Source organism: Terrapene carolina, unplaced genomic scaffold (genome assembly GCF_002925995.2).
Source record: "Terrapene carolina triunguis isolate 2854851 unplaced genomic scaffold, T_m_triunguis-2.0 Scaffold310, whole genome shotgun sequence".
NCBI lineage: Eukaryota > Metazoa > Chordata > Testudines > Emydidae > Terrapene > Terrapene triunguis.
In genome coordinates, this window is record NW_020664661.1 from 3182099 (window position 1) to 3208449 (window position 26351).

The following is a 26351-nucleotide window of genomic DNA, read 5'->3' on the forward strand; positions in this document are numbered from 1 at the left end:
ATTGGCTCTTTTGGTCAGGTGCGCACTCCTTTTCTTTTACCGGTGGGCTTGCTAACCCTTTACAGGTAAAGCAAGCAGAGAACAGCTACCAAGAGGGATTTTACAGCTAACTGGCTTGGCTGGCTGGGTGTCCATCAAAGGGTGCATACCCATGACCCCACTGCAATATGCATGGCAGACAAAGCCATGGCAAACTCAAGAACCAAATCAGATGTACAGCTCTGAGGATGTTAGACCACGATGACTGAACTCTGCACCACCAGTGGCAGGTTGGACCTCCAGAGTCTCCTTCCCACAGCCCCACAATATCACCTACCTTTCAGATCCTCATCTTCAGTGGTGGTGTTACAGCTCTCTGTGGAACCCTGCATAGCACAAGAGAATGTTACTAGATGGCAAAGTCAGTAGATTGAAGACACTTCCGTTTGTCTGTGGAAGAGGATGGGGGAAGCGCAAAACAAAGGAAGGGACAGGAATGGGATGATAGAAGGAGTACTACTAAGAGGACTGGGATGAAACGGCCAAGTATTAGTCAATACCTAGCAGCAAGATCAATTAGGCTTTGGAGTAGCCTCTCGTAAGAAGTGGCACAAGCCCTCAAAGCTGGGGCCATTCAAGAAGGCAGCACCAAGCCCTGGGAGTATATATCATAGGGGACAACTCTCCTATGAGGTGAGAGAAGAGGGAATATGGGTCACCTACAACTTTACCTTAGGGCGCACTGAAAGGAACTGGTCTCCAACTCCAGGGCCCACCAGAGGCACACAGGATTCTCCCATCTTGCCCACCATGAGTATGCACCTGGTGAGGATCTTGCCCACTGGTTCAGGAAAGGCACAGTGAAATCTGACTTGGGATCTATTATCCCTCCCTGCCCAACTGTTCTAGAGGCCCACAGTCACCTAACACAACCCTCCTAGTGCCAGAGCGACTGTTCACAATCATCCTGTGATGCATCAACAAAGGGGCAGGAACTAGGGTCACGGATGTTTCTCTAAGGAAAAATAATAGTGACACGCCCCTTACCTTTATGCCATCTGTGGCATTGTGGACAACAGTCGTTTGAGGCTCCTAGGAAAGGAGGGGGGAAAAAAATTAAACTCAGATTCTCAAACCTTTTCCCCTTGTTTTCACTCTCCAACAAGCACAGAACAAGTGACCAACATGGAAACAAACCACAAACAAACAAACTTCAAGCTGCCGACATGTGTCCAAATACACACTCCCTGCTCCAAGGGCTTCTTGAAAAGAGATGCTCAACTAACAGCTACATTCACAAGGAGACAAAGCCCCCAAACACCCACCAGGTCCCAATTCGCTTTTTAAGAACGGTGTTGGCACAAACACCTTAAACCTGTGACCAGCTAGCAGCTGGGAGTATAAATCTCCACCCTCTAGAAGGCAATTGACTAAGCAATGAGCCCTCAGCAGGTTCTCTCTCAGAGAACAGATTTTTGGGGGAGGGAGGCGAGGGGGATGGTGGGGCAAGGGCCTTTGTCTCCCAGCTTTCCATTGAGTTTGCCAGATTTTTTTACTCTGAAAAGGGACATTGATAATTTACATAAGAAAAAAGGGGAAAAATAAGCCAGTGTGTCCCAGAGAGGAACTGCTCAGGGAACTGGGCTGCAAAGGAAAATGCATAATTTGCTAAAACAAACATCTCCCAAATGAGACATTTGTAACACAAAAAGGCATCAGAAAGGTGCCTTCAGCACCAAAAGAGTAGCAGGTAACGCCAATCCGGGGGAAGCTTAAAATTATGAAATGTCCAAGGAAAAAAACTCTCTGGAATGTTACAGAAAGCAGCTGCCAGGCCTCCAGGAGCACAAGCTAGTTTCTGCACTCATCCCTTTGCTCTGGAGACAACACGTGGGATCCTGCCCCATTTCACCCACTGTCATCACTCCGGGTAGATCGGCAATGGCACCAGGGCTGCGATGGTACAACAATGCACACTCACCCATCCATCTCCACTACCTACTTGACTGCTGCCTGATCTTCCAAAGGTATCCAGGTAGAACGCACTTGGGCTGGGGTGCTAAACATACCAGGTACAGCGTGCCCTACAACCCCATTGCATGCTGCAGAACATGAATGGGTGATGACAGCACAGAAGGTGATTAACCTCACAGCCAATAGGGCGAGTGGGCCACAAAGGGGGTTCCTTCAAGATGTATCTGCCCACTCCACCCGCTCACGGTGGCCTGAAGTCCATGCTTCCTTTTCCTGGGTGTTAGAGAGTGGCTCCATCACTCCATCATTATCTTCTTCAAAACCAGCCTCCTCCAAGTCAGAGATGAGAATTACACAGGGATGGTGCAAGGGGTAGTCCAGGCCAGCTGCAGCCCCCACATCCAACCACCACTCCACTCGGCTTCCGCAGCCCCCTACGGCTGTGACTAGACCCCACAGCAGCAGAGGAACAGACAGAACTAAGCCAAAACACAAGCTCAGACAGAGCAGAACAAGCAGCACTCAGGGAGGTAAGAGTCAAAAGTAACCCAAACAGGAAAGACAAGGAAGTAGTAGTAGTCAGGGAAGATACCATGGACGTCTGCACTGGGGGAGTTTCTTTTGCTGGGCTTACTAGACTGGTTTTGTTGTTGCTCTGTGGCTGAGACAGAAAAACAGATTGTTTTAGTTCCTCTGCTGGGTAGCAAAGTCAGCAAATCTTTACAGTGTTGTCCTTGTAATTCCCCGCCATCTCCTCAGCCCCCCACCCCACACACTCATCTTGCAGCAAGAGATGAGGAAAAGGGAACCCATCCCTGGTCGCTAGAGACCATCCTTCCCCCAGAGGTGACCAGGTGCAAGCAGATGTACCAATACCCAAATATGCATGGATGGTTAGAGCGATGGGAAAGGAGAGCAAAAGAGGCAGCAGCCCAAAGGGGAAAGGGAGGTAGAGAGAGGTGCAAACAAGAACCTCTGGGGCAGGAGGGCAGGGAGCTGAGGACCCAGGGCTGTGTACAGACAGACTACAAGTGTGATAGGTACAGGAAATGAGTGGGGAAATCTCAGATATGGCTAGTCTGGGGTTGTGCCTTTGGGAACTCAGGCATGGGACGATGCTGGCAGGGCCCCAGAGGTGGTGGTCAGGTGGGATAAGGGTCGATGGGGATGTGTGGAGCGACTTTAGGGCCAGAGCATGAAGGAGGCTTCCAGGGGTGAGCAAGTCCTGCAGGCTGCCTTGCTGGTTTGTGTCTTTCCCCAGTGAGTCTCTCATAGACAGGGCAGGTGAGTAACGCCTCTGTCCTCCTCATTCACACAGCTCAACGGTGAGGCAGAGCTGCCAACTCCCCTCTTGCTTGCAGCACAAAGACCTTCTGTTTGGTGAGAGTGGCCCTGCTGAATCAGGAACACGCAGAGCCCATGTCTCATTGGAGGCCAGGCCAGCATGCACTGAGGCGGCTTCCCATGGTGCATTGCCTTGCCTGGGAATCCAACCATGACCCTGCATGAGTCTCCCAAGGGTCCGCGGTGCAATGCTGGGGAAACAGGCCTGTCCCCCACACAGGAGACAGGGCTCTCGTGACTGAGACAGTTTCACCCCCTTTCCCCTAAGTCTTCCCTTCTACCTGATGCCAGCAACAAGGTAAAATCAGCAGCACCGCAGGCTCACTGCAATCCCTCGGCTACAAATCAGACTCGTAGGGACTCAGACTTCAGAGCTGGCTGGCCTCTTTGCAACTCCTCCCTTCCCCCCCTTTCAAAAGCAGCACAGAGAGAGGGTGACTCAGAGGACCCCAGTACATCCACCCCCTCACCATCCAGGAACCAAAACAGAGGCTGGACAATGAAGAATTCAAATGCTAAATCATAAAAGGCCTGGCGAGAGTTTAACCACACCCACTGCAAGCAGATAACATGGGGCTGAGGTTCCTGTGCGGCAGCCCATCACTCTCCTCTCCTCTGGCTTTCCTTCCACAGCCACACGCCCTGCTGGAGCTCCATTCAGGTCCCATGGGGACAGAGCATGGGGGGCCTGCCCAGCCCCCAAAGCTAGGAAAGGAGCAGCATTTTCATGCCACACACCAGACACTCCCTGCATCTTGGTCTGGCCCCACATTACTCTGCTCTCCGGCCTTCCATGTACATACACAGCTTGGGCAGGGGTGTTTCTAGCCTGGTGGTGCCAGACATGGGGAGGAGCTGCCGTGTAGCTCAAAACCTGACTCAGCTCTGGAACGGCTTCACCCACAGGGTTCAATGAAAAGAACCTCCGAGGGAGTCATTACAACCCCGAACCTCGCTGCAGAACAGCTGGTAATCATCCTGGTCTCAGGGCCAGCTGCCTCACTCAACTCAGCCCCACAAGAGTTTTCGAAACGCATGCAGCAGACCCATTCTCCACCCGGCTGCCCACCCCGACCCCACTGCTGTCCCAACAGAACTGAAGGAAGAGGTAGTTCTGCACGGCGTATCAAGGTCCCTGACGTTCACCAGCTGACCAGATCCACAGCATCGTACTTAATTCCCGAATGGAGCCATTACGAAATCAAGGACACAGAAAACGGGACTGGTATGCTCCACATCTCCGTACCTTGTAGGGAGTTGCCTGATCTAGTGACTTCTGCTCATTGGGCCTCTGTGGCCATTTAGCCAATTGCTCTTCACTTTCACAGGCAGGCACCCAACATGTGGACTCCGTAAGCATACAAGTGAGCCACGTGCATGCACACCCCTGCCCCCTCATTGAAACCACTGGGTACCAAGTATCCTTACAGATTCATGCAGTACAGAGGAAGATCTTGACTTTTAAAAGAAGGCAGTCCACCTAAGAAAGCATCAGGCCATTGAGAAGAGCTACCGGATATGACCAGTTTTGGAAGAACCACTGAAAGTGCTCTCTGAGCTAGACAACGAGGGACAGACAGACAGACAGACAACACAGAGGGTGCAAGAGAGAAAACAGACCAGTGACCATAGCACTAAGGACACACATGTGCCAGCCAGCTAGAAGAAAGGAAAGCAAACACCGGTCACCTGGGCTCACCCTGTATTCACTGGTTGTTTTTCCAAGCTTCACTGCCCCAGTGATCCCTGAGACATTGTTTGGTTCTCATTTCCCAGCTGCCTTGATGCAACGAGCAGAGGGTAAGGGTAGGCACTGACGTTGAGCAACAGAGAAGAGGACAGATGGACACCAAGAACTCCTATCCCTACGTTTAATACTTCGGGGATTGAGAAGAGGGGCTGCAGCCCCAGGAGTCAAATTTTGCCCTGGGGTATTCCAAGTGGTACTTTGAGATTTACCACCTGTAAAGTTTTAATGTGACAGAGGGAGGGCAGAATTCCTAGGGAGTAACAGAGAAGCCGACTCCTCTGCTCTGGCATCACTCAACATTGCTCCCTTTCCTGCCTTAGGGAGCTCCTGTTCTGTCTGAAAGGAGGCAAGAGCTGCAACGCAGCAGACGATGATACAGTAGATTCCTGCATGTTAGTTACCACCCACATCTCTGAGACAGACATGGGCAGTAGCTACTGGGCTGCAGATCATTCCCTGAAATATGGCACTGGCTGGTTTTCTTTTTGCTCGCTTGAGATATCAGCGCATCACCATTTATCCAACATGTTCTAGAGACAGCAAACACATTTGGATGCATGAAGGGGGAATGGATACAGTGGGGAGAGTGTCACTGGGTACTTGATTCATGCTGGGAGACATAACTGAGATCTGGATAACAAGGAGTTCTGGATTACAGGGCTGACAAACCTTTTCGGTATAGAATTTTAAAGAAAATAAATTAAGGGCAGCTTTGAGCCACCAGGTGGTGCTGTGCCCGCACCTTTTATTGTGTGCGCTGTGGAGCTCCATGAGAGGCCTCTGCCATATCAGGGATGACTCCTATTCGTTCCACACTGCAGGGCTACCACCACTTGCTCCTCTTTTGGCACTTCTATAGCAGAACGACAAGCCCATGTTCAGACAACACGCTTTGCCGAGACCCCCAGGGGAGCTGATGACTTCTCCAACTGTTTCTCCTTGGATCAGCCACCAATGGCAGAATATATTAAACTGCATTTTAAGTAGCCAGTTTTCTGTACACAATAGAAGCTGGTGACTGGCCAGCTCCTGATCAATCACGTGGCCCTTTCTGTGAGGACGTGGACCTTTAAAGTGCAAGATGACTTTCCCCCCACAACCCCCGCACAGACATGCTATGTAGGGTGATGAGCACAAGCTGAGCGTGCATGGCATGAGAATGGTGGACGCACGGATCACAGGCGGCTTACGGGAGGTGCTCACCATCAAATGCACACTGGAGCTCGACTTCCTTTTCTGGACACACCATTGAGAGAGGGGAAAAAGAAGGAAGAGAGGCGATGAGAAGAAAAGCACAGAAACTATTCACACGTTAGTGCCACCAACACTCCCCTGGGGCAGGAAGGAGAAGCAGAAGAAATGCAGACTCACGAAAAGGGTGCAAAGTATAGGCAGTGTTAACAAAGAACACCCCACCACACACAGGAGGGGAGGGACCAGGGAAAAGACACCCAACATGTGCAGAGTTGGGGACGAGGAAGGAGGCACCCACATGCATAGAGCTGGAGGAGGGGAATGTTCACATGCAGAGGGGTGCCTGCAGATGCACCCAGACTGGGGACGAGGGAGAAGCACCGCTTCCCACAGAGAAGGGGCAGGCAGAGACCCCCCCCCCATGCATGCAGATGAGAGGGAGGGGAGCCACGCACTCAGAGGGCAGGAAAAGGAATGCACGTGGGAGGGCTCGGGGCACCTCCGGGTGCAGAGAACAGGGAAGGGTTCCCCAGGCACACAGAAAGCGGGAGGGGCAGGGGAGTTGATACACACCCCCAGGCAGAGATGGGGGAGAGGCCCCCACACTCAGGGTCTGTCTGCACTACAAACAAGGTGTGTCCTTAACTTGGGTCAGCTAACCCGTGTTAAAATAGCACTGAAGACATGGCAACTCTGCTTTTACCATGGGTGAGCAGCTTGAACTCAAGCTATGGGGGAGCCTGGGGCGAACCCTTCCTGTACTGTCCCTGGAGCTAGCCTCCAGGGGTCAGCTAACCCATTCAATACCCACTCCTTCTGCAGGGTGAGATCCCTCCCTCCCCCAGGCTGGTGTTCAGAAAACCTCTCACACACAGAAGTGGAGTAAGGGGCACAAAGGTCCTCGAAGACGTCTCTCCCATCCCTCCTCCTGGCACACTGCCTCCTGTCTGAGCAAGGGGGGCACCACCCTCACCCCTCGTAACACCTTCTCTCCAACAGCCCAGTCCCCCCTCCCAACACACTGCAGACGCTACCTGCCACAGGCCACTCCCTTCTCCATCCTCCCCTCCCCATACCCAGGACAGAGCCCCACTTCTCTGACTTCAGACCAGCATGACTTTTATGGTGTTGCACTGCTGCCCCCAACCCTCGTCACTGCGTAAGCCGAGCTACCTCATACATGCTTCCCACCTGCCTGTCTCCCCTGATACCATCCAGTACCCCTGTCTCTCCTGGCTTCTGCTCTTTCACTATGGGATGCTGCTCCTCTCCATGTTACGGGCCACCTCTGAGCATGTCCCGTAATGCACAGTACCACAGTGCACCCAATTCAAAGGAGAGGAAACGGTGGCAGGGTTCAGTCGTGCAGACTAGGAGCCCTGCACCACAACACCTCCCACCTCCCCTGCTGTCTCCACATTCTAGCTTGTGGGCCCTTCCATGGATCACTAGACCCCTGCTTTGTTAGCTTACGGGTCCCCATCTGGCCTGGGCATGAATCCAACCTTAATCCATTGCTCTGCCAGTGCTCTCACACATGTACGGAGGAAGTCATACGGACACAGTCATTCAGAGAAATAGATGCTCCCCCAACACACACACACAGAGCCAGATGCATTTTCAGACACTCAGCATGGTTTGGGACCAGGTAGGCAGAATATGAACAACTGCAAACCAGAAAGCTATTTCCTGCCTCATTCTGATCCTGCATTTGAGAGTTTGGGGCTCTTGAGTAGTTGCAGACCTGCTCACATGTGGCCCACCATGCGCCCATCTTCACAGAGGCAGCAGGGACTGGCCCTCATCCGGCCTATGTTCCAGGGCTGCTTCTCCCAGGGCATGTTAGCATTCCACAAGCTTTTCTAAAACTTGCAGGGCCACCCAAAGGGCTGCAATTAATGATCTCGATGAAGATATAACCCCCAGGGAAGAACATTCAAAGGACCATTTTTGAATACCCACACACCACATTATGGGCTTCAGAACAGGGATGGTCCTTCGGCTAAATCAGCCAGCCAAATCCAGTCTCATTTTAGGCCAAGTCAGAGCAAAGCGATGGGCTGGGTTGGAAAGCCAGCAGCAATGATCTAAGCATCATCATAGAACATGGTAGTGAACTCTGGGGCGACCAGAACCAAGAACACCTGCAACCAGCAGGGACACCTCTTCTTCTTTCCCCAGGGAGCTCTGTGTGTATTCTGTCATAGCTCCACTGGAGCCAAAGGAGCCATGACCATTTACACCAGCCAAGGAACCACCCCTCAAACTTTAGGCTTCACCCTCTTCTACAAATCTATGGAAGTGTATGGCAGACAGAACTCAGTTTGAGCCGCATCCACATGCTACAGGGAAGCTTCTCCACGGGGGGGTGGGGGGGGGAATCAATCTCATTCTGAGTTTTGATACATTTCCAATAAGAAGAAAAAAAAGGGGGGTGGGGAGGAGAGACAGAAGAGACGAGACATACAGATCTTTCAGGACAGTTTATATTTGATTCCCACCTATACAGCATCATCAAGAGCACTGGCACAACAGACTTACATAACCAGCTCATGAAAATGGTTAGCAAAGAAACAGTTGTCTGTCAGATCACAGTATCAATGCAGGGTACAACCAAGTAATACAAAAAATATAAAAACAACCACCCCTCTACCTCTCTCCCCAGGAATTACACAGGGAAGAGGAAATCTCAAGCTCTCTGCAGATTTGAATGTTAACCCACTAATCAAAGTACAGCTCAAATTCAAACACTATTAACCAAACAGGAAGGACTCTGGAAGTTTTGGACACCTCATAATCCCCACCCCATATAACAGGGAAAAAATACCAGATAAACAATAAGAAGTGGATGAACAGATATTTAACACAGACAAAAAAAGTAAGGAAACTAATTGGAATCTAAGATTGTTCCACAAGACAGACCTAGGCATATCTTATGATTAGATACTACATGATTAATCAGTGCTCAAAAACAAGTATCCATGTCAAAATATACTTGAGATCGTGATGGCACTTGATAATACTGTCTGGCACCCATGGAGAGAAATGCCGCCCATCACAGCTACACCAAATTTCCCTAGTGCAATAAAGCATTTCAAGCAGGGCCAGAATGATATCCAAATCCAAAGCCACTCATTCTTCATTTACATGCACTTCCAGAGGGCCCCTTGCAGTAGTATGAGCACACACAAACAATAATGGTAGATAGTGCTCTCCATAGAAGTTAACTTATCAATCATATTGCTCTTAAAACAGCCAAATAACCCCTCCAGAAATGATAAAATACTTGCAGTCTCCAATAGAGGAAAGCTTGCAGCCCATATCAAATTCTATGTTTAAATATCCCAACCCTCTAATCTAAAGGTATCGATTAGAACAACCTTCCAATGGTATAATTAGCGAAGTTACTAGAGGAGGAGCACCTGTATATTAACAGATGATAAAAAGCAGGGAGAGATTCCTTGTTCGACAGCTAAAGGTGCTTTCTTCTGTTTAACGACAGGAAAAAAAAAAAAGTGTGTTTCCAGATGCTGGAAATATGCCTCTGAGCCAGTGATGATTGTATTTACCATTTTCCCTGACCATGTGACTATTCTTATGAGGCAACACTATGTCCTAAGAGACTGCCATAAAGTATCCCCAAATCTCTTTTCCTAACCCCTGAGGCCACAGTCAGGATCAGGGCCCCTTTGTGCTATGTGCTGTGCACCAGATAGTCCTTGTCCCAAAGACCTTAACATCTAAGACGACAAATAGCCAGCAGCAGGAGGACCAGGATACAACCTACAGCAAACTGGCCATGGGGATGGTAGGCGCTAAGCTTGTTAGGTAACTCCTTTCTACAAAACAGAGGGATTTATCAGCCACACACAGCAGTGCCTTTACCAAGTCCTGGGCTAGTCAATTCCTTATCCCAGGAGACGTGAGTATTGAGAACGATCTGAAGGAGGGGGCTCTGGCCTTACTGCCCTGTGGAAAGCCAGGCTGTTCCATGAACAAGGGAATATGCGAAGAAGCAGACAGTGGCCAGCCAAGTCTAGAATCACTGGTGGACTAGAGGATGCCAGGGGCAGGCAATGGGATAAGGGACAAGACTGAATAAGTAGGGAGGGGAAGAAACGTGAAGGGCCTTGAAGAGCCGAACAAGAAGCTCAACCTTTACATGGTGAAAACGAGAAACCATGGGGGGATTCAGAGGGAGAGGTGATGTGGTCAGACTTGGAGAGAGGAGGATCTTAGCAGCTGCCTTTTGACTAGATGTATTAGGCATGGTATTTGCTAGTACATAGCTATAGAGGGAAACTCTCTTAGCAGAGAGACAGTTTATACCATTAAAAGATTGCTTTTGCCAGGACAGCTTTTATACAGGTTCCCTGAACAAAATAAGCTATACCAGCAAAAGCACTTTTTACACTAGGGCTTTGGCTAGTATAAAAATGTCATTAAAAAAAAAATCACGCCTAACAGACATCACTATCCATCAGAAGTCTGACATGTTGGCCTAGCTTTAGGTGGGCTGAGAGTTTTCAATGGGAGGATGAAAGATAAAAAGGCCCAGTCTGTCACTGCCTTATCCCTCGTATCAACACTTGCAGCGGGAGCACAATACAGGTTATGACTGGAGCAGAAAATTGGTCTTGTGGAAGGACACAGGACTTAGGAGACCTAGGTTCTATTCCAAGCAGAGACCAAAGAGAGGGACTTATGGCAATGGTTTACCCAGTGTGTCTGATGAGTTGGGGATGAGGCGGTGGGTTGGCCTTTGGAGATAGGAGAGAGAGATGAACAGAAACATTTGTATTGTGATGGGAAGGAGAAGTTGGGGAGGAAAAACAAGCAGCCACCCATAAAAGGAGAGCAGAATATCTACATTGGGATCTGAGTGGAATTTTGCCCTAGGTAATCACAAACAAATCCGCAGAAAACAACACTTCCTTATGAATCACCCCTCTCCCTGCCCCCACGGCACAACAGTGGTAATCTTAGAAATGGCAGGCAGAAATCATCCCAAGCCCCACAGAAAACACAAAGCAGACTAGACGATGCTGCAGGAAATATACAGTGACTCCAATCAAGTTAGCAAGAGTAGTTCCTGCTCTGGAGAAGCAAACTGGGTTCTGGGGGCTTAGCACAATTATTTTATACGGCTTCTTGCACTGCAATCATCTGCAGGGAATTTTCTCTCAATGTGAGACTGGAAAGAGCATTCTTGGGTATTAACAACATGCTTACTACAAAACCCACCACTGCACAAAGTGTCGTTATTCCGGGGTTTAAAGGAGGGGAATATCACAACACTGATATTGGGCACAGAGCAGCTCACTGAGCAAATCACTACAGCTCTCTATGCCTGTTTCCTCCCTCACCCTCCATCTGCCTGTGTCTTTCGACTGGAAGCTATGTAGCCGAGATTCTCTTGCTATGCGTATGTAATGTGCCGGGCAAAGAGGAGCCTTATTTCAGCTAAGGCCTCTAGGCACTACTGTAATACAAATAAATAAGAAAATGGAGCAACAGTTTCTCCCATTGATGGCTGGAAGCATGTATTCCTGGACGTTGATAAACTATTTACTGTGACAGATCTAAAGTGTTCTCCAAGATTCTTGTATAAAGCATTTGGGTATCCCAGGGTGAGAGGTTAAGCTGGACTTTGATTCTTTTTATTTTGTTTCCCTCAACAATCCCTAAATAGCATGGCTTCAACCTCATGCTTTTTTTCCTGGGCTTTCCACAGGATCTTTAGGTCTTAATTTTCCAAAAATGTAAACTGCGGGGCAGGGCAGAGCGGGAGGGATAGCTCAGTGGTTTGAGCATTGGCCTGCTAAACCCAGGGTTGTGAGTTCAATCCTTGATGGGGCCACTTGGGGATCTGGGGCAAAATCAGTACTTGGTCCTGCTAGTGAAGGCAGGGGGCTAGACTCGATGACCTTTCAAGGTCCCTTCCAGTTCTAGGAGATAGGATATCTCCATTAATTTAGGAGGGTTAGCTCAGTGGTTTGAGCATTGGCCTGCTAAACCCAGGGTTGAGAGCTCAATCCTTGAGGGGGCCATTTAGGGAACTGGGGTAAAAATCTGTCTTGGGATTGGTCCTGCTTTGAGCAGGGGGTTGGACTAGATGATCTCCTGAGGTCCCTTCCAACTCTGATATTCTATGACCCTTGTAAATTTCAAGGCAGAGTATATCATAAGAATTCCTTAGGTGGTTCATTGCTTTTTTTTTTTTTTTTTAAATATACACATGGTGTGCCTCCCATGTCAATTGCTGTATTGATCCTTAAACATTAGCAAAAAATTAAAGCAAAAGACATTGAAAAGACTGAACCGGGGTGTGCGGAGGGGGAGGGGGAAGAGGAGAGGTTGGATCTGCAGCATAAGCCCCACCATACCAAATGCTGAAACTTTTAATACTTTTTAGCCCAGTTCTCCCTTAAGCTATGTACACACAGCTGCCATTGACAACAGTGGAAGATGCGCATGTGAGAGATATGAATGATGGTGTGGCGAGTTTGGGACGGGTGCAGTATGCATGAATGGCAGAGCCATGAATAAAATTATGTAGTTCATTCTGAGCACCGCTGAAACCTTCAGTGCCCCCACCATCCCATATATGCTGTATGTGACAGAGAAACTGTTTTCAGACTGGTTGAGAGCGTTCATTAAATGTTAGTGGGACCATTTTTTGGTATCTCCCACCCAGAAAGCAAGGTGCTTGTTACCATGAAACCAAATGCAAAGAGCTCAGAGGCAAAAAAATATAAATAATACATTTTAAACGGCTAAAATACCTAAAATAGCATTTCTACGCATAAAAATGTCATGAGCATGTAATCAGGTCTCCCAGGGCCCTCTAGGGCTAGGAATGAGTGCTGGACCACGACAAATCAACGGGACTGCCCTTGCTAAATGGGAAATGCTACTGTTTGTAACCATGGGCAGTGACATGATCAACTTTAAAACTGTGATGTATTTATGTAGACAAAGACAATCACTGATGCAGGAGAGAATCAGGACTATCCTTGGTCTGAGCCCAGTGTTTTTTTTGGGGTGGGGATTCTGTATGAGGAGGGAGAGAAGGGGAGTAGAAAGATGCATTAGTGTGGCAGGTAGATTTAAAAACAGCAGCTGTTTGGGATGTTCTAACAAGCCCTGGGGAAATGCAATGCAATGGTTGGCAGAGGGCAGGTGAGAGTTGAAGGGACATGATCCATTTATATTACATGGCGCGGTGATTTATCACACTGATATTACCCTGTAACCAGGTGGTCACTCCCTTCAATGGCCTGAGAACAGCCATCCCTGTTCTGGAGAGGTGGCCAGCAGGGAGGCGCTAGGAATCAGCTAACTCAGCTGGGCAGCAGCCAGTGACTGGGTCTGAGTCCCAGCTGGAGACTATAAATGGGGGCCCAGCTCCATGAGGGAGCCTGGGGCAGGCGAGGCCTGAAAGTACACTCTGTGGCCTTCTGCAAATCCCCTTCGGCTGTAGGAGGACTTTAGCTACCAGAGGGCTTTACAATCGAAGGCCTTGTCTACACTACAGAGTTTTGTCGATAAAAGTTATGCAGCTTTAAAGCGCTTTAATTAAACCACTGTTGCATGTCCACAGTAGCTCCTTGTATCGGCAGAGTGCATCCACACTAGCAGCTCTTGCATCGACACAGAGCAGTGCACTGTGGGTAGTTGTCCCATTGTGCAACTGGCTGCAGGGTGCTTTGGGAAGGGTTTGCTGTGCCTCATGGGGCAGGTACAGTGTCACTTGATGCAAGTTTCTCAATCCCATCCTACTAGATTCCATGGGCATCCTACTAGATTGCCAGCTACTTTTCAACAGAAGTGTGGGGAAGGAAGCGGGGAGTGTGTGAGACAGGGAGACAGTGTGTGTGTGTGGGGGGGGGGGGGGGGGAGGGTGTATAGGTAAGAGAGACAGTGTGTGTTGGGGAGTGTGTTGGGGGAGAGTGTCTCGACATGCTGTCTATATTTAAGTTCAGACAGCCGCCTGAGTAACCAATCCTGAGATGGGGGAGAGGGGGACACCCACATCAGCCCCCCGGTTCTGCACAGCAGTCTCCCTCCCCTCCCCACCCCAGCAGCAGCAGCCCACTCTGCCTACCTGCCGCTGTGTGCCCAGGAGAGAAGGATTCCACATTAATGGTTCTCTGCTTCCCTCAGAGTTCTCCCACAGCCTCATCATTTCACATAATGTTTGATCAGTGCAAGTTCCGCTTGCTGTGCAACCTCTATTGCCATTCAAGCCCTGAATTCAGTCCCCAATCACAACCACAGCACACAAAAAGAGGCAAAGAGTGCATCGATATAGCTGAAATGTAAAAAGTTCTTTCCCCTTGTCCTCAGTTTTGCTAAAGCAGCAAAACATGGGGCACGTTGCATCTTATGGCCACTGGCACTCCTATACTTGAAGCTGTGGGTAGGAGCTCTGTAACCCACCTGAAACTTTACAACCTTTATTTCAGTGTGGCGAGCACCATTTGCCATATGTTTCTATTGTCCTTGTGGAATCCCGAAGGAGCCTGGTGATGGCCAATGTCACAGCTCTAAATTCTGCTGGCTGACCAATGCCCCAGGGATAAAGTGCCTGCCTTGACAGGAGTTCAAATCCTGTTCAAGTTGTTTAATAATGGAGGTTGGACTGAAACATCACATTGCTTCGCTCAGCCAGATCTTGCTTTTGCTCAGTGACCTAAAACAGAGTACATTAGTTCTGTGCCAATGGCCTCACTGTACATTTCACAAAGATGCATGTGGAGGTTTGTTGCTAATCTGGAGGAGTCTGGTCACTGCAAACTGAAAGCCAGGGGAGAAACAGAGATTTTCTCTCTCAATAAAAGAGAGAGAAAATTATACGTCCCCAAGGAATCCAGTGGCAAAGGCTTCCCAATGGGGGGAAATGTGAGGGCAACAACATTCTGAGGAAGTGTCAGAAGCAGCCTAAAAGTGGGACATTCAGGTACCAGACTAGGAATGCCAACTTCGCCAAGTAACCATGTGAAACAAAGTACTCTGCCTGTTCACACCTGTTCTAAACCTGCATCTGATGTGCCAGATTCAGCAATGCTCATCTGAAACTTGTCTCTTTTAGGAGAAGGGGACATGGGAGGGACACCCCAAAGCTGACAGGATATTTAGATAGTAAAGAGGACAGAGCTGAAGTTGAGCTATCACAATAGGGGACTGAACGATAAACAGTCAGTTACCAGGATCCAGGAACAGACCCTCTACGCATTCCCGTCTCCAGCTCAGATCAGAAATGGGCAAAGATGGCCAATCCAGTGACTAAAAGTACAAACCACACTAAGGAAGCTGCAGTAGGAGACAGTTTAAAGGACCACATCTGTTAGGTCACTGCCACCTGCTCCCTGGTATGGAGAGGCAGGCAGAGCAACAATGGAACCCATCTTTAGGCTGGTGGATCTGATAAAGCCAAAGTTCGGGTCGCAACCCAGTAATGGGTAGCAGCATGTCATGCTGGATCGCTCTGGTCAGCACTGCTGACCGGGATGTTAAAAGTCCCATCAGCGATGCTGCCCAGCTAAGGCAGGCTAATGGCTACCTTCTCCAACACCACGCTATGCCCTGGAAGCGGCCAGAAGCAGGTCCGGCTTCTAGGCGGGGGCCACAGGGCTCCGCATGCTGCCCCCCCCCCCCCGGGGTGTGTGTGTGTGTGCCTGTGTGTGAGTTGTGTGCCTCCACCTAGGAGCTGGACCTGGTGCTGGGCCGCTTCCGGGGCGCAGCGCGGTCAACAGTGCCAGGACAGGTGGGAAGCCTGTCTCTGCACTCCAGCTGTGCTGCTGACCGGGAGCCGCCGGAGGTAAGTCCGCACCCCAATGTCATGCCCCAATCCCCTGCCCCAGCCCTGAGCTCCCCCAAACCTGGAACCCCTTCCTGCAGCCCAAACCTCTCATCCCTGGCCCCACCCCAGAGCCTGCACCCCCAGCCTAGACCCCTGACCCTCTCCCACATCCCAGCCCCCTTCCCCAGCCCAGAGCCCCCTCCCATACCCTGAACCACTCATTCCTTGCCCCACCCCGCAGCCCTCACCCCTGCACCTCAACCCTCTGCCCCAGCCCTGAGCCCCTCCAACACTCCAAACCCCTCATCCCCAGCTCCATTGGGTCGCGGGCATCAACAATTTTCTTCAACTGGGTCCCCAGAAAAAAAGTTTGAAAACCACTGATCTAGGAGACAGAGGAGTATGGGACGAGAAGGCACTAGCTGCTGGTCAATCAATATAGCAGCACTGAGGTGATCCAATACAAAGCCTCCACTAAGACCAAGATGAGGATGGCATGCGAAGGGAAGATAGGTTAAATCTTTCACGTCAGAAGCCTCTGAAACGGTGCAACTGCGTGGCAATCAGATGTGCCAACCCAGCTCTGAGGGCAGGACACAGATGGATGGCAATGTAGCCTCACTCAGCCAGCCTGTTAGCTGAAGGGAAGAACCACTGCAGTAATGGACACCGCTGGAAGACAGAGAGAGAAGCCACAAAACCCCTAGTATGGAGAAGAATGTTCACACCCAGATAACGTGGGAGAGGGAGAGGTCTGCCCCTAGACAGAGTGCCTCCAACCACAGCATCAAGGAAGAACTGATCTGGGTTGGTCAATGGAAAGGCTTCCATGATATTTAGCATTAGATCCACACAAGTAAAATACATTACCAAGCAAAAATATTTGTTTCTCTCTCTCTTTAGCAAGTTTTAGAACTCATGGAAGTAAGGAACTGAAAGCACCAGCTTGAGCCAGACAACCTTTGGGAAAGGGCTGTGAAGGCTCCAACAGCTCTCTGAATGCCCCTCAATCTTGCACCTTAGCTTTGTTTCTGTTGCAGAGAAAGGAGCGTGCTGGTGTTTGGGAGGAGGAGGAGGAGGGAGTCCACATGTGGCCATTTGATTACAGTCCCCAGATATGACACAGTGGCAGAAAGGAGGCTACCCATTTTCTGTGCATACAGAGCAGTCTGTTTAAGAGAACAGAAATGCCCCTCCTGCACATTCCAGGCGCTTCATTCTCTGCCTTCCCAACAAGCTCATTTGAACTTTAGGGGTTATAATTATTCTGTAGGGCTGATGAACCCTCCATAGTTGTCAAAGGTGAATCCAGTTTTATTCTTTTCAGGGAGAAAGGTACCCAACACCTCAGGGGAACTGGTCAGCATGTACACTCCATGGAGGAGTAAAATCTCTTCCAAATATATGTCTCCTCCCTACCACAATGCCTCCAAGTAAAAGGCTGCATGTCAAAGACTGCACAGGTCCCACTTCTGCAAGGGTTTGCCCTAGAGTAATAATATTCACCCACCCTCCCCAGGGAGCCAGGGTGATAGTAAAAGGTCTCTGAGGACAGCACGATTTCACGAGCCTGAAAGATTCCAATAAGACGCGCAGTTGCGTGATCTGCTTCTTTTTCAGCTTTTCCTTTGAGCTGCTGGGAGACGCTGAAGCAGAGCCTGCTGTTCCTAAGTCCACAGCTTTACAGGACCAGCCCTGCCTCCTCCCTGTTTTGCCATGATGTTTTACACAGCAACCAGTGAGAGACTCCTTAGGCTAGTAACCATCCTCCTTGCATCACTGAACAAGAAGAGCTGGTGCAGAGACATGTGTCTGGTAACAGAAGCAAGAGCATGTGTTCAGACAGGGAGACTCCCCCGTGGAGATGTTTCATCAGCATGCGCTCTAGAGAAGTGGTCTCCAAACTTTTTTGATCGCGCACTCCTATCAGTAAAAAATTTTACCACAGGGCCGGCTCTACCATTTTTGCCACCCCAAGCAAAAAAAAAAAAAAAATGAACTGCCGAAGTGGTGCTGCTCCGGCGGTGCTCCTCCTGCCACGCACCCTGAAGGATCCTCTTGCGCACCCCACTTTGGAGACCACTGCTCTAGAGAAAAGACTTACACATTTCATGGTCTTTTTGGCGGGGGGGGAAAGAAGCCTAGTCTTTCACTCAAATCTCATCAGGGAGGACACCCCCAGCCACAGCAATGTTGCATTACACCAGAGCACCTACTACAGCAACACCAAAAATAAACGTATCTCCACTTCTCACCAGCCTGCTCTGGGTAATTGCGCCTTGGCCATGGAGCCTTCCAGAGGTCAAGCCTCACCACTACCTCAGTAAGGCTCAGTCAGTAGAAGAGAACAGGATAATTATTGCCTCAGCATGCATGGCATAAAACCCCCAGCAGGAGGAGAATAAAAAACAGTCACAGGGTAAAACAAGGAGGGAAACTGTTCCAGTTACAGAGAAGCATCAGAACATAACAGCAGCCATACTGGATCAGACCAATGGTCCATCTAGCCCAGTGTCCTGTCTGCCGACAGCAGCTGGTGCCTGGTGCCCCAGAGGGAATGAACAGAACAGGCAATTATTGAGTGATCCATCCTGTCATCCAAATCCCAGCTTCTGGTAATCAGAGGCTGAGGACACCCAGAGTATGGGGTTTTATCCCTACCCATCCTGGCTAGCAGCCATTGATGGGCCTATCCTCCAGGAACTTCATCTAGTTCTTTTTTGAACTGCATTTTAGTTTTGGCCTTCACAACATCCCCTGACAATGAGTTCCACAAGTTGTCTGTGCGTTGTGTGAAGTAGTACTTCCTTTTGTTTTAAACCTGCTGTCTATTTATTTCATTAGGTTCTTGTGTTATGTGAAGGAGTAAATAACACTTCCTTATTTACGCTCTCCATATCAGTCAAGATTTTATAGACCTTTGTCATACCCCCCCTTAGTCGTCTCTTCTCCAAGCTGAAAAGTTCCAGTCTTATTAATCTCACCTCATTTGGTGTTCCATATCCTTAATAATTTTTGATGCCCTTCTCTGCACCTTTTCCAATTCTAATATATCTTTTTTGAGATGGGGTGACCAGAACTGCATGCAGTATTCAAGGTGTGGGCGTACCATGGATTTATATAAAACTGTTACCTACCTTCCGTAACTGTTGTTCTTTGAAATGTGTTACTCGTGTCGATTCCATTCTAGGTGTGTGCGCGCCCACACACGTGCGGCTGGAGATTTTTGCCTTAGCGGTATCCATAGGGTCGGCAATGGCGCCCTTTTGAGTGCCGAGCTCATGCATTGGTGTATCAGGCGCCGCCGGCCCTATGCCCCCCCAGTTCCTTCTTGCCGGCAACTCCGACAGAGGGGCAGGAGGACGGATAATGGAATGGACATGAGCAACACATCTCGAAGAACGACAGTTACACAAGGTAGGTAACCATTTTTCCTTATTCAAGTACTTGCTCATGTCGATTCCATTCTAGGTGACTCTCAAGCAGTATCCCTGTGGCAGGCTCAGAGTTCACGGTCATGCGGCTTGCAACACTGCTCCGCCAAAGCCAGCATCGTCTTGGGCTTGCTGGGTGAGCACACAATGAAACGTAAACATGTGGATAGACAACCAGGTAGCAGTCCTGCAGATATCCTGAATTGGCACCTGGGCCAGGAAGGCTGCCGACGAAGCCTGAGCCCTAGTCGAGTGGGCAGTCATGGTCGCCGGTGGAGGTACCTTTGCCAGGTCATAGCAGTAACAGATGTAAGCCATGATCCAGGACAAAATCCTCTGCGCAGACCCTGGGTGACCTCTCATCCTGTCTACCACTTCAACCAACAATTGTGTTGACTTACGAAACGGCTTAGCGCTGTCTATGTAGAAGGCAAGCACCCTCCTGATGTACAGGGCATGCAATTTGCGCTCCTCTTCTGATTTATGAGGCTTCAGAAAGAAGACAGGTAAGTATGTGTCTTGGCCGGTATGAAACTGTGAAACCAGCTTGGGCAGGAACACTGGATGCAGCTACAGCTGGACCTTGTCCTTGTAGAACACTGTATAGGGTGGCTCTGAAGTAAGCGCCCTGATCTCAGAGACCCTACGGGCAGACATTATTGCGACCAGGAAAGAAACTTTCCGGGAGAGGAGGAGAAGGGAGCAGGAAGCTAGAGGCTCGAAGGGAGGACCCATGAGCCATGACAGCACGAGATTCAGGTCCCAGGGAAGGACGGGATCCCTGACATGTGGGTAGAGATGCTCCAGACCTTTCGAAAACAGGACCGTCATGTCGTGAGCGAAGACTGACCTGCCCTGGAGCAGAGGGTGGAAGGCCGAAATAGCGGCCAAGTGGACTTTGATTGAAGACAGGGACAACCCTTGGAGCTTGAGGTGCAGAAGATAGTCCAGGGTCGCCTGCAGTGAGGCCGACTCAGCCCAGATACCCCGGTCCGAGGCCCAGCATGTGAACCTCTTCCACTTGGCCAAGTAGGTTGCTCTAGTGGAAGGCTTTCTGCTACCCAACAAGACCTGTTGGACCTGGGCCGAGCATTCCGTTCTTCTGCATTTAGCCATGCAGAAGCCACGCTGTCAAGTGCAGTGCTGCCCGGTTCAGATGCAGAAGACTGCTATGGTTCTGGGACAGCAGGTTCGGCCAGAGAGGCAGCTGCAGCGCGGCGAGCACTGAAGGTCCATCAGCGTGCTGAACAGGCTACACAGGAGCTATCAGGATAATCTTTGCCCTGTCCTGTTTATTCTTCACGAGGATTCTGTGGATTAGCGGCACCGGCGGGAAAGCGGTGTCACGGAGTGTGGGGAAGTCAGGGCCCTGCACCCCTCTCTTCCTGAGATTCACCGTGACTCTCAGCCAGCCAGTAAAGCAGAAGGTTTATTTAGACGACAGGAATACAGTCCAAGACAGGTCTTGCAGGCACAGACAACAGGACCCACCTCAGTTAGGTCCATCTTGGGGTCCCAGGGCGCCCCAGCCCCCTTGCGAGGTCAGAGCCCCGTCTGCCTCCCAGCCAGCTCCTGAAACTCTGCCTTCAGCGACCCCTCCCACAGCCTTTGTTCAGTTTCCCGGGCAAAGGTGTCACCTGGCCTCTAACCCCTTCCTGGGTTCTCATGTTACATGCTCAGGTATTCTCCGTCGGTCAGTCTCCCATTCCCCAATGCAGACTATCCTAGCCACACTCCCCTGTCAGCATTCACAGACCACAGTAAGAACAGTCCCAGTTCGTCACAAGCGGACATTAGAATCCCCAACCATGGGAGCAGAAAGGCATCTGACAGGGAGCCCCTGTGCAATCCCCAGAATGAGCAGAACATGTGGCATTTCCTGTTCTGATGGGACTCCTCAGGTGGACCTGTTCGCGTCCCCCATCTCTGGAAGATAATACCGACCGCCTCCGGGTGGAGCAAGTACTCGTGACGAGAAGGTCCTGCTGAGGCGATCTGCTACCACATTCTTGGCCCCAGGCAGATGCGCGGCCACCAGATGGATGGCATGCTGCACACAGAAGCCCCAAAGGTGGAGAGCTTCTTGGCAAAGGGTCGACAACCTGGCTCCACCCTGCCTGTTGATGTAATACATCACTGCAGCATTGTCTGTCAGAACCTGCACTACCTTGCCTTTCATGTAGGGCAGGAAAGCCTGGCAGGCCAGGCGAACCACTTTGAGCTCCCTGATCGTCCCGCGACCAGCGGCCTTGCGTGCTGAACTCCCAGTGGGCTCCCCAGCCTAGGTCCAAGGCATTGGAAACCAGGGTCAGCAATGGGGATGGGGCTGCGAAGGGAACTCCCTCCAACACCGATTCGGGGCTCAACCACCAATCCGGGGACTATTGGATATGAACTGGCACCCTGATCACCTGATTTAGATTGTGTCTGTTGGGGATGTAGACTGATGCCAACCATGCTTGCAGCGGCTCGAGATGGAGCTGGGAATGCTGGACCACGTACGTACATGCAGCCTAACAACTGCAGGCAGGTGTAAGCAGTGGTGAGTGGGTAGTTTTTACACATGGGATATCAGGTCCGACATGGCCTGGAAACGTGCCTCTGGAAGGAAGGCTCTGGCTCACGTGGAGTCGAGAACTGCCCCAATGAACTCTATTCGTTGCTCCGGCCTTAAGGTCGATTTCTTTTAGTTTATCATCAACAGGCCCAGATCGCGGCAGGTGGAACGAACCAGTTCAAGGCTCCTTTGCACCTGTCCCAGAGATCTGCCTTTGATGAGCCAATCGTCGAGATATGGATAGACCTGAACCCCTCGACGCCTGAGGTAAGCGGCCACTGGTGCCAAACCTTTTGTAAACACCCTCGGGGCAGACAAGAGACCAAAGGGCAGCACTGTGAAATGGAAATGGCGCCCACCCACCACAAAACGGAGGAATCATCTGCGACCTTGGAAGATGGATATATGGAAATAAAGTGTCCTTCAGACTGAGGGCGGCGTACCAGTCTCCCAGATCCAGAGAGGGGATGATGGAGGCCAGGGAGATCATGAGGAACTTCAACTTTTTGAGAGACTTGTTGAGGCGCTGCAGGTCCAGAATGGGTCTTAGACCCCTTTTCACTTTCAGGATTAGGAAATAATGGGAGTAGAACCCTTTTCCCCTCCTGTCGCAGGGGACCTCCTCCACTGCCCCCAGCTGCATGAGGTTCTCGACCTCTTGAACGAGGAGCTGCTCGTGAGAAGGGTCTGGGCAGAGGGACAGGGAAGGGGGGTGGGGGGGCAGCCGAGAATTACAGGCTGTAGCCCTGAGATACAATCTCTAGCACCCAACAGTCCAAGGTGACCCACAACCAGGCCGAACGGTAGGGATGAAGACTGGGGCGTCACCTTTGAGTGCACCCTCAAAACAAACGCTTCTGGCCCTCGTGAAGCTTCAACGGGCCGGGTTGTGCAAGTGAGTGGGAGGAAGGAGGGCGGCAATCACTAAAACTCGTGTCTCTATTCCTTCTCCTTGCAGGCCCCTGTCGAGGCTGCCAAGGCCTTGGCGGCAGAGGTGGCCGGAACTGTTTCCTCGCCAACTGCAGCATATGCAGACCCAGCGAGTGAAGGGTGGCCTGAGTGTCCTTCAGTCCATGCAGCCTCATGTCAGTCTGCTCTGCAAAGAGTCCAGTCCCATCAAAGGGAAGTTCCTGCATCGAGGTCTGCATTTCCTGGGACAGGCCAGTGGTCTGAAGCCAGGAGCTGCGCAGCATGACCACAGCTGATGTGACCACCCTAGCTGTCGAATCGGCTGTATCCCATGTCATCTGGAGGGAGCACCTTGCAGCTGTCGTACCCTCCTCCACCAGGGCCCCGAATTCCCGGGCCGAGTCCTGGGGCAGCGAGTCCTTGAACTTACAGAGGAGTCCCATAAGTTGAACTGGTACCTCCCCAAGAGAGCCTGGTGGTTAGCCACCCAGAACTGAAGGCTGGCCGTTGAATAAATCTTTCTCCCCAAAAGGTCCAGCCTCTTGGCCTCTTTATTCTTGGGGGCTGAACTGGTTTGCCCCCATCTGTCCTTCTCATTGGCTGCCAAGATGACCAGCAAGGCCAGAGGAGGGTGGGTATACAAATATTAGAATCCCTTGGCCGGGACAAAATACTTTTTTTTTCTGCCCTCTTGGAAGTGGGAGGGATGGAAGGAGGAGTTTGCTAAAGGGCTTTTGCTATTTTTAGGATCCCATCCTGTACTGGTAACACAACATGGGTGGGAGTAGAGGTCAAGAGCACATTGAACAGGGTGTTCGCCTTTTCGGCCATCTCCTCCACTTCCAAGCCCGAGTTCATAGCCACCCTACGAAACAGGGCCTGATGTTCTTTAAAATCGTCCGACGGGCTGGCATGGGAGGGGCCCGCCACAGCCTCATCCGGGGACAACGATGACAACTGGGTCACCGGGGGACGGGAAGAGGGTTTTGGGGTGGGTGCTTGCTCCTCTCCCCCAGCCTCCGAGTGCGTCTTGAGCACCGAGCTCAGTGCCACTGGTTGCTGCTCTGAGGCAGTGGCCAAGGAATGGACTGACTGAGGCATCAGCATCACAGGCATGCCCCACGTGCCCCAGTAGGGCCATTGCGCCAGCCACTGGCCTCGCTGCCCTGACAGCATCATGGAGGTCGACGCAGCCTCAGGTGCCCAATCACGCCGATGCTGTCGTGGTGAAGGGCTGAATTCCCTTTCTGAACCAGAGGAATCAGATTCCGGTGACCACGGAGGGGACGTCGAAGCTTGTGTCTCACGGCTAACCGTGGCCGCAGGAGACCGGTGCCTCGAGTAGGTGGATCGGGGACAGGAGGATTGTTACTGCAACGCAGACCGCTCCCATGGTCTAGGAAACTGGGATCTGCGCCGAGGAGACAGCTGGTGGGAGGATGATTGGTGCCGGCGATACAGTGACCGTGCCTTCCTCTAGATGATCCACATTAAGAAGTTGGAGATGGTGAGTGCGGTGCCGGTGATCTAGGACGTCCTGCAGAAGACAGAGACCTGGAGCATGCAGACGGAGAGCGCTGTCTCGTCTCTGGAGACCGGCGTCATTCGCCTGTACTCTGGGTGGTCTTTACGGCTGGCTTGCCCTCACCGGGAGCCTTTGCTTGTGACCTGCGACACATGCAGTGCTGGTAGAGGCCTCTGCTCTTTGGGCGCCGGGAGAGCCTGGGAAGGCGTTGGCCCTGCCACCAGTCTGGGTTCCCTACCGCTCCCTGGAGTCGATGGCAGATCCCTTGGGGGAGTAGGGGACCCCATTGGCATGGGGCATCCCTATGTGGCTCCGTTGTGGGCTGCTGGCCCAAACTGGGTCCTTTGCCCTTCTTGCTCACTGCTGGTCTGTCGCCCTTCTTTGACCTCCTCTTAGGCACTGGGGCCGCGGGTGTGCTGTGTACCAAGGTGCTCAGGGCAGAGTCTAGCCAGGAAGGCTCAGACGCCGAGCAGACAGCAGCCTCCATGAGAAAGATGTCTCACTCTTTCTGAATTCTGGGACGAAAGTTCTTACAGATGCGACACTTCTCCTTCACGTGTGATTCCCCCAAGCATTTGAGGCAGCTGCTATGGGGGTCACTAATAGGCATAGGCCTGTTGCAGTCAGAGCAGGGCTTAAAACCCGGAGACAGGGCATGCCTACTTAACAGCTACTTACTAACTACCTACTGTAAACAAACTATTTACAAGGCCAAAGGCTCAAGCACTTGTGAGGCAAGGGAGAGGCGCTCCGACTAACCACCACGAGCGGTAAGAAGAAACTGGGAGGGCGTAGGGCCAGCGGCGCCTAATATACCAAAGTATGAGCACAGCACTCAAGAGGGAGCCACAGCTGACCCTACGGATACTGCTACGGCAAAAATCTCAGACGACTGCACAAGTGGCCGCGCGCACACCTAGAATGGAATTGACATGAGCAACACATCTTGAAGAAGAAAGTGATTATTTTCTATGTTATTATCTATCCCTTTTCTAATGATTCCCAACATTCTGTTCCCTTTTTTGACAACCACTGCACATTGAGTGGATGTTTTCAGAGAACTTATCCACAACTATCTTTGAGTGGCAACAGCTAATTTAGACCCCATCATTTTATATGTACGGTTGGGATTATGTTTTCCAATGTGCATTACTTTGCATTTATCAACACTGAATTTCATCTGCCATTTTGTTGCCCAGTCACCGAGCTTTGTGAGATCCCTTTGTAACTCTTCGCAGTCTGCTTTGGACTTAACTATTTTCAGTAGTTTTGTATAGTCTGCAAACTTTGTCACCACAATGTTTACCCCTTTTTCCATATCATTTATGAATATGTTGAATAGGACTGGTCCCAATACAGATCCCTGGTGGACACTGCTATTTACTTCTCTCCATTCTGAAAACTGACCATTTATTCCTACCCTTTGTTTCCTGTCATTTAACCAGCAGAGAAAGTCTGGGGCTTCAACTGAAAGCACAAGCCTGGATGAATAAAGTGCTCCCTTCCTGGGAGAGGAGAAGAGTTGCACTTAGTGACAAGTATGGAAGTCCTCATTCCCTGGACTTTTCTACTCATCCTTGCTCTAAACAGCTGGTTACCAGGTGTAAGTCACCATCTGGAGTCATGGCCTATGCCCTGGTGAATGGACCCTTTCTGAACTCCAGAACCAGAGGCTGCACACTGTAGCCCATAGAGCTAGCATTTATTTTATTCAGCAGTAATGCAAGGAACTTACAGGTCTGTCTCTTGTGTGCCAAAACAGACAAACAAAAATATAGGCTTGAGGCCTATACACTTTGGCACACATGAATGGCCTGATGGTCACCCCTGAGTTTGGGGGAACTGGGAACAGAGTGTATAAGAGGGGGGGGATTGTCCAT

General features: G+C 50.7%; 1 protein-coding gene across 14 annotated transcripts in view; it reads right to left on the minus strand.

The window, feature by feature from the left end:
- Nucleotides 1-26351, minus strand: part of CAMK2G (calcium/calmodulin dependent protein kinase II gamma) — a 161669-nt gene that overhangs the window by 16831 nt on the left and 118487 nt on the right. For 5 of the 14 annotated variants that reach the window (XM_024218713.2, XM_024218710.2, XM_024218706.2 and 2 more), the window contains exons 14-17: nucleotides 6251-6283; nucleotides 2546-2614; nucleotides 1027-1071; nucleotides 317-365 (exon numbers count right to left, since the gene is read on the minus strand). In XM_024218713.2, the coding sequence (XP_024074481.1) occupies nucleotides 317-365; nucleotides 1027-1071; nucleotides 2546-2614; nucleotides 6251-6283 (196 nt within the window). The remainder of the gene's footprint in view (nucleotides 1-316; nucleotides 366-1026; nucleotides 1072-2545; nucleotides 2615-6250; nucleotides 6284-26351) is intronic. The other 9 variants (XM_024218714.2, XM_024218711.2, XM_024218707.2 and 6 more) reach the window with 3 other exon arrangements.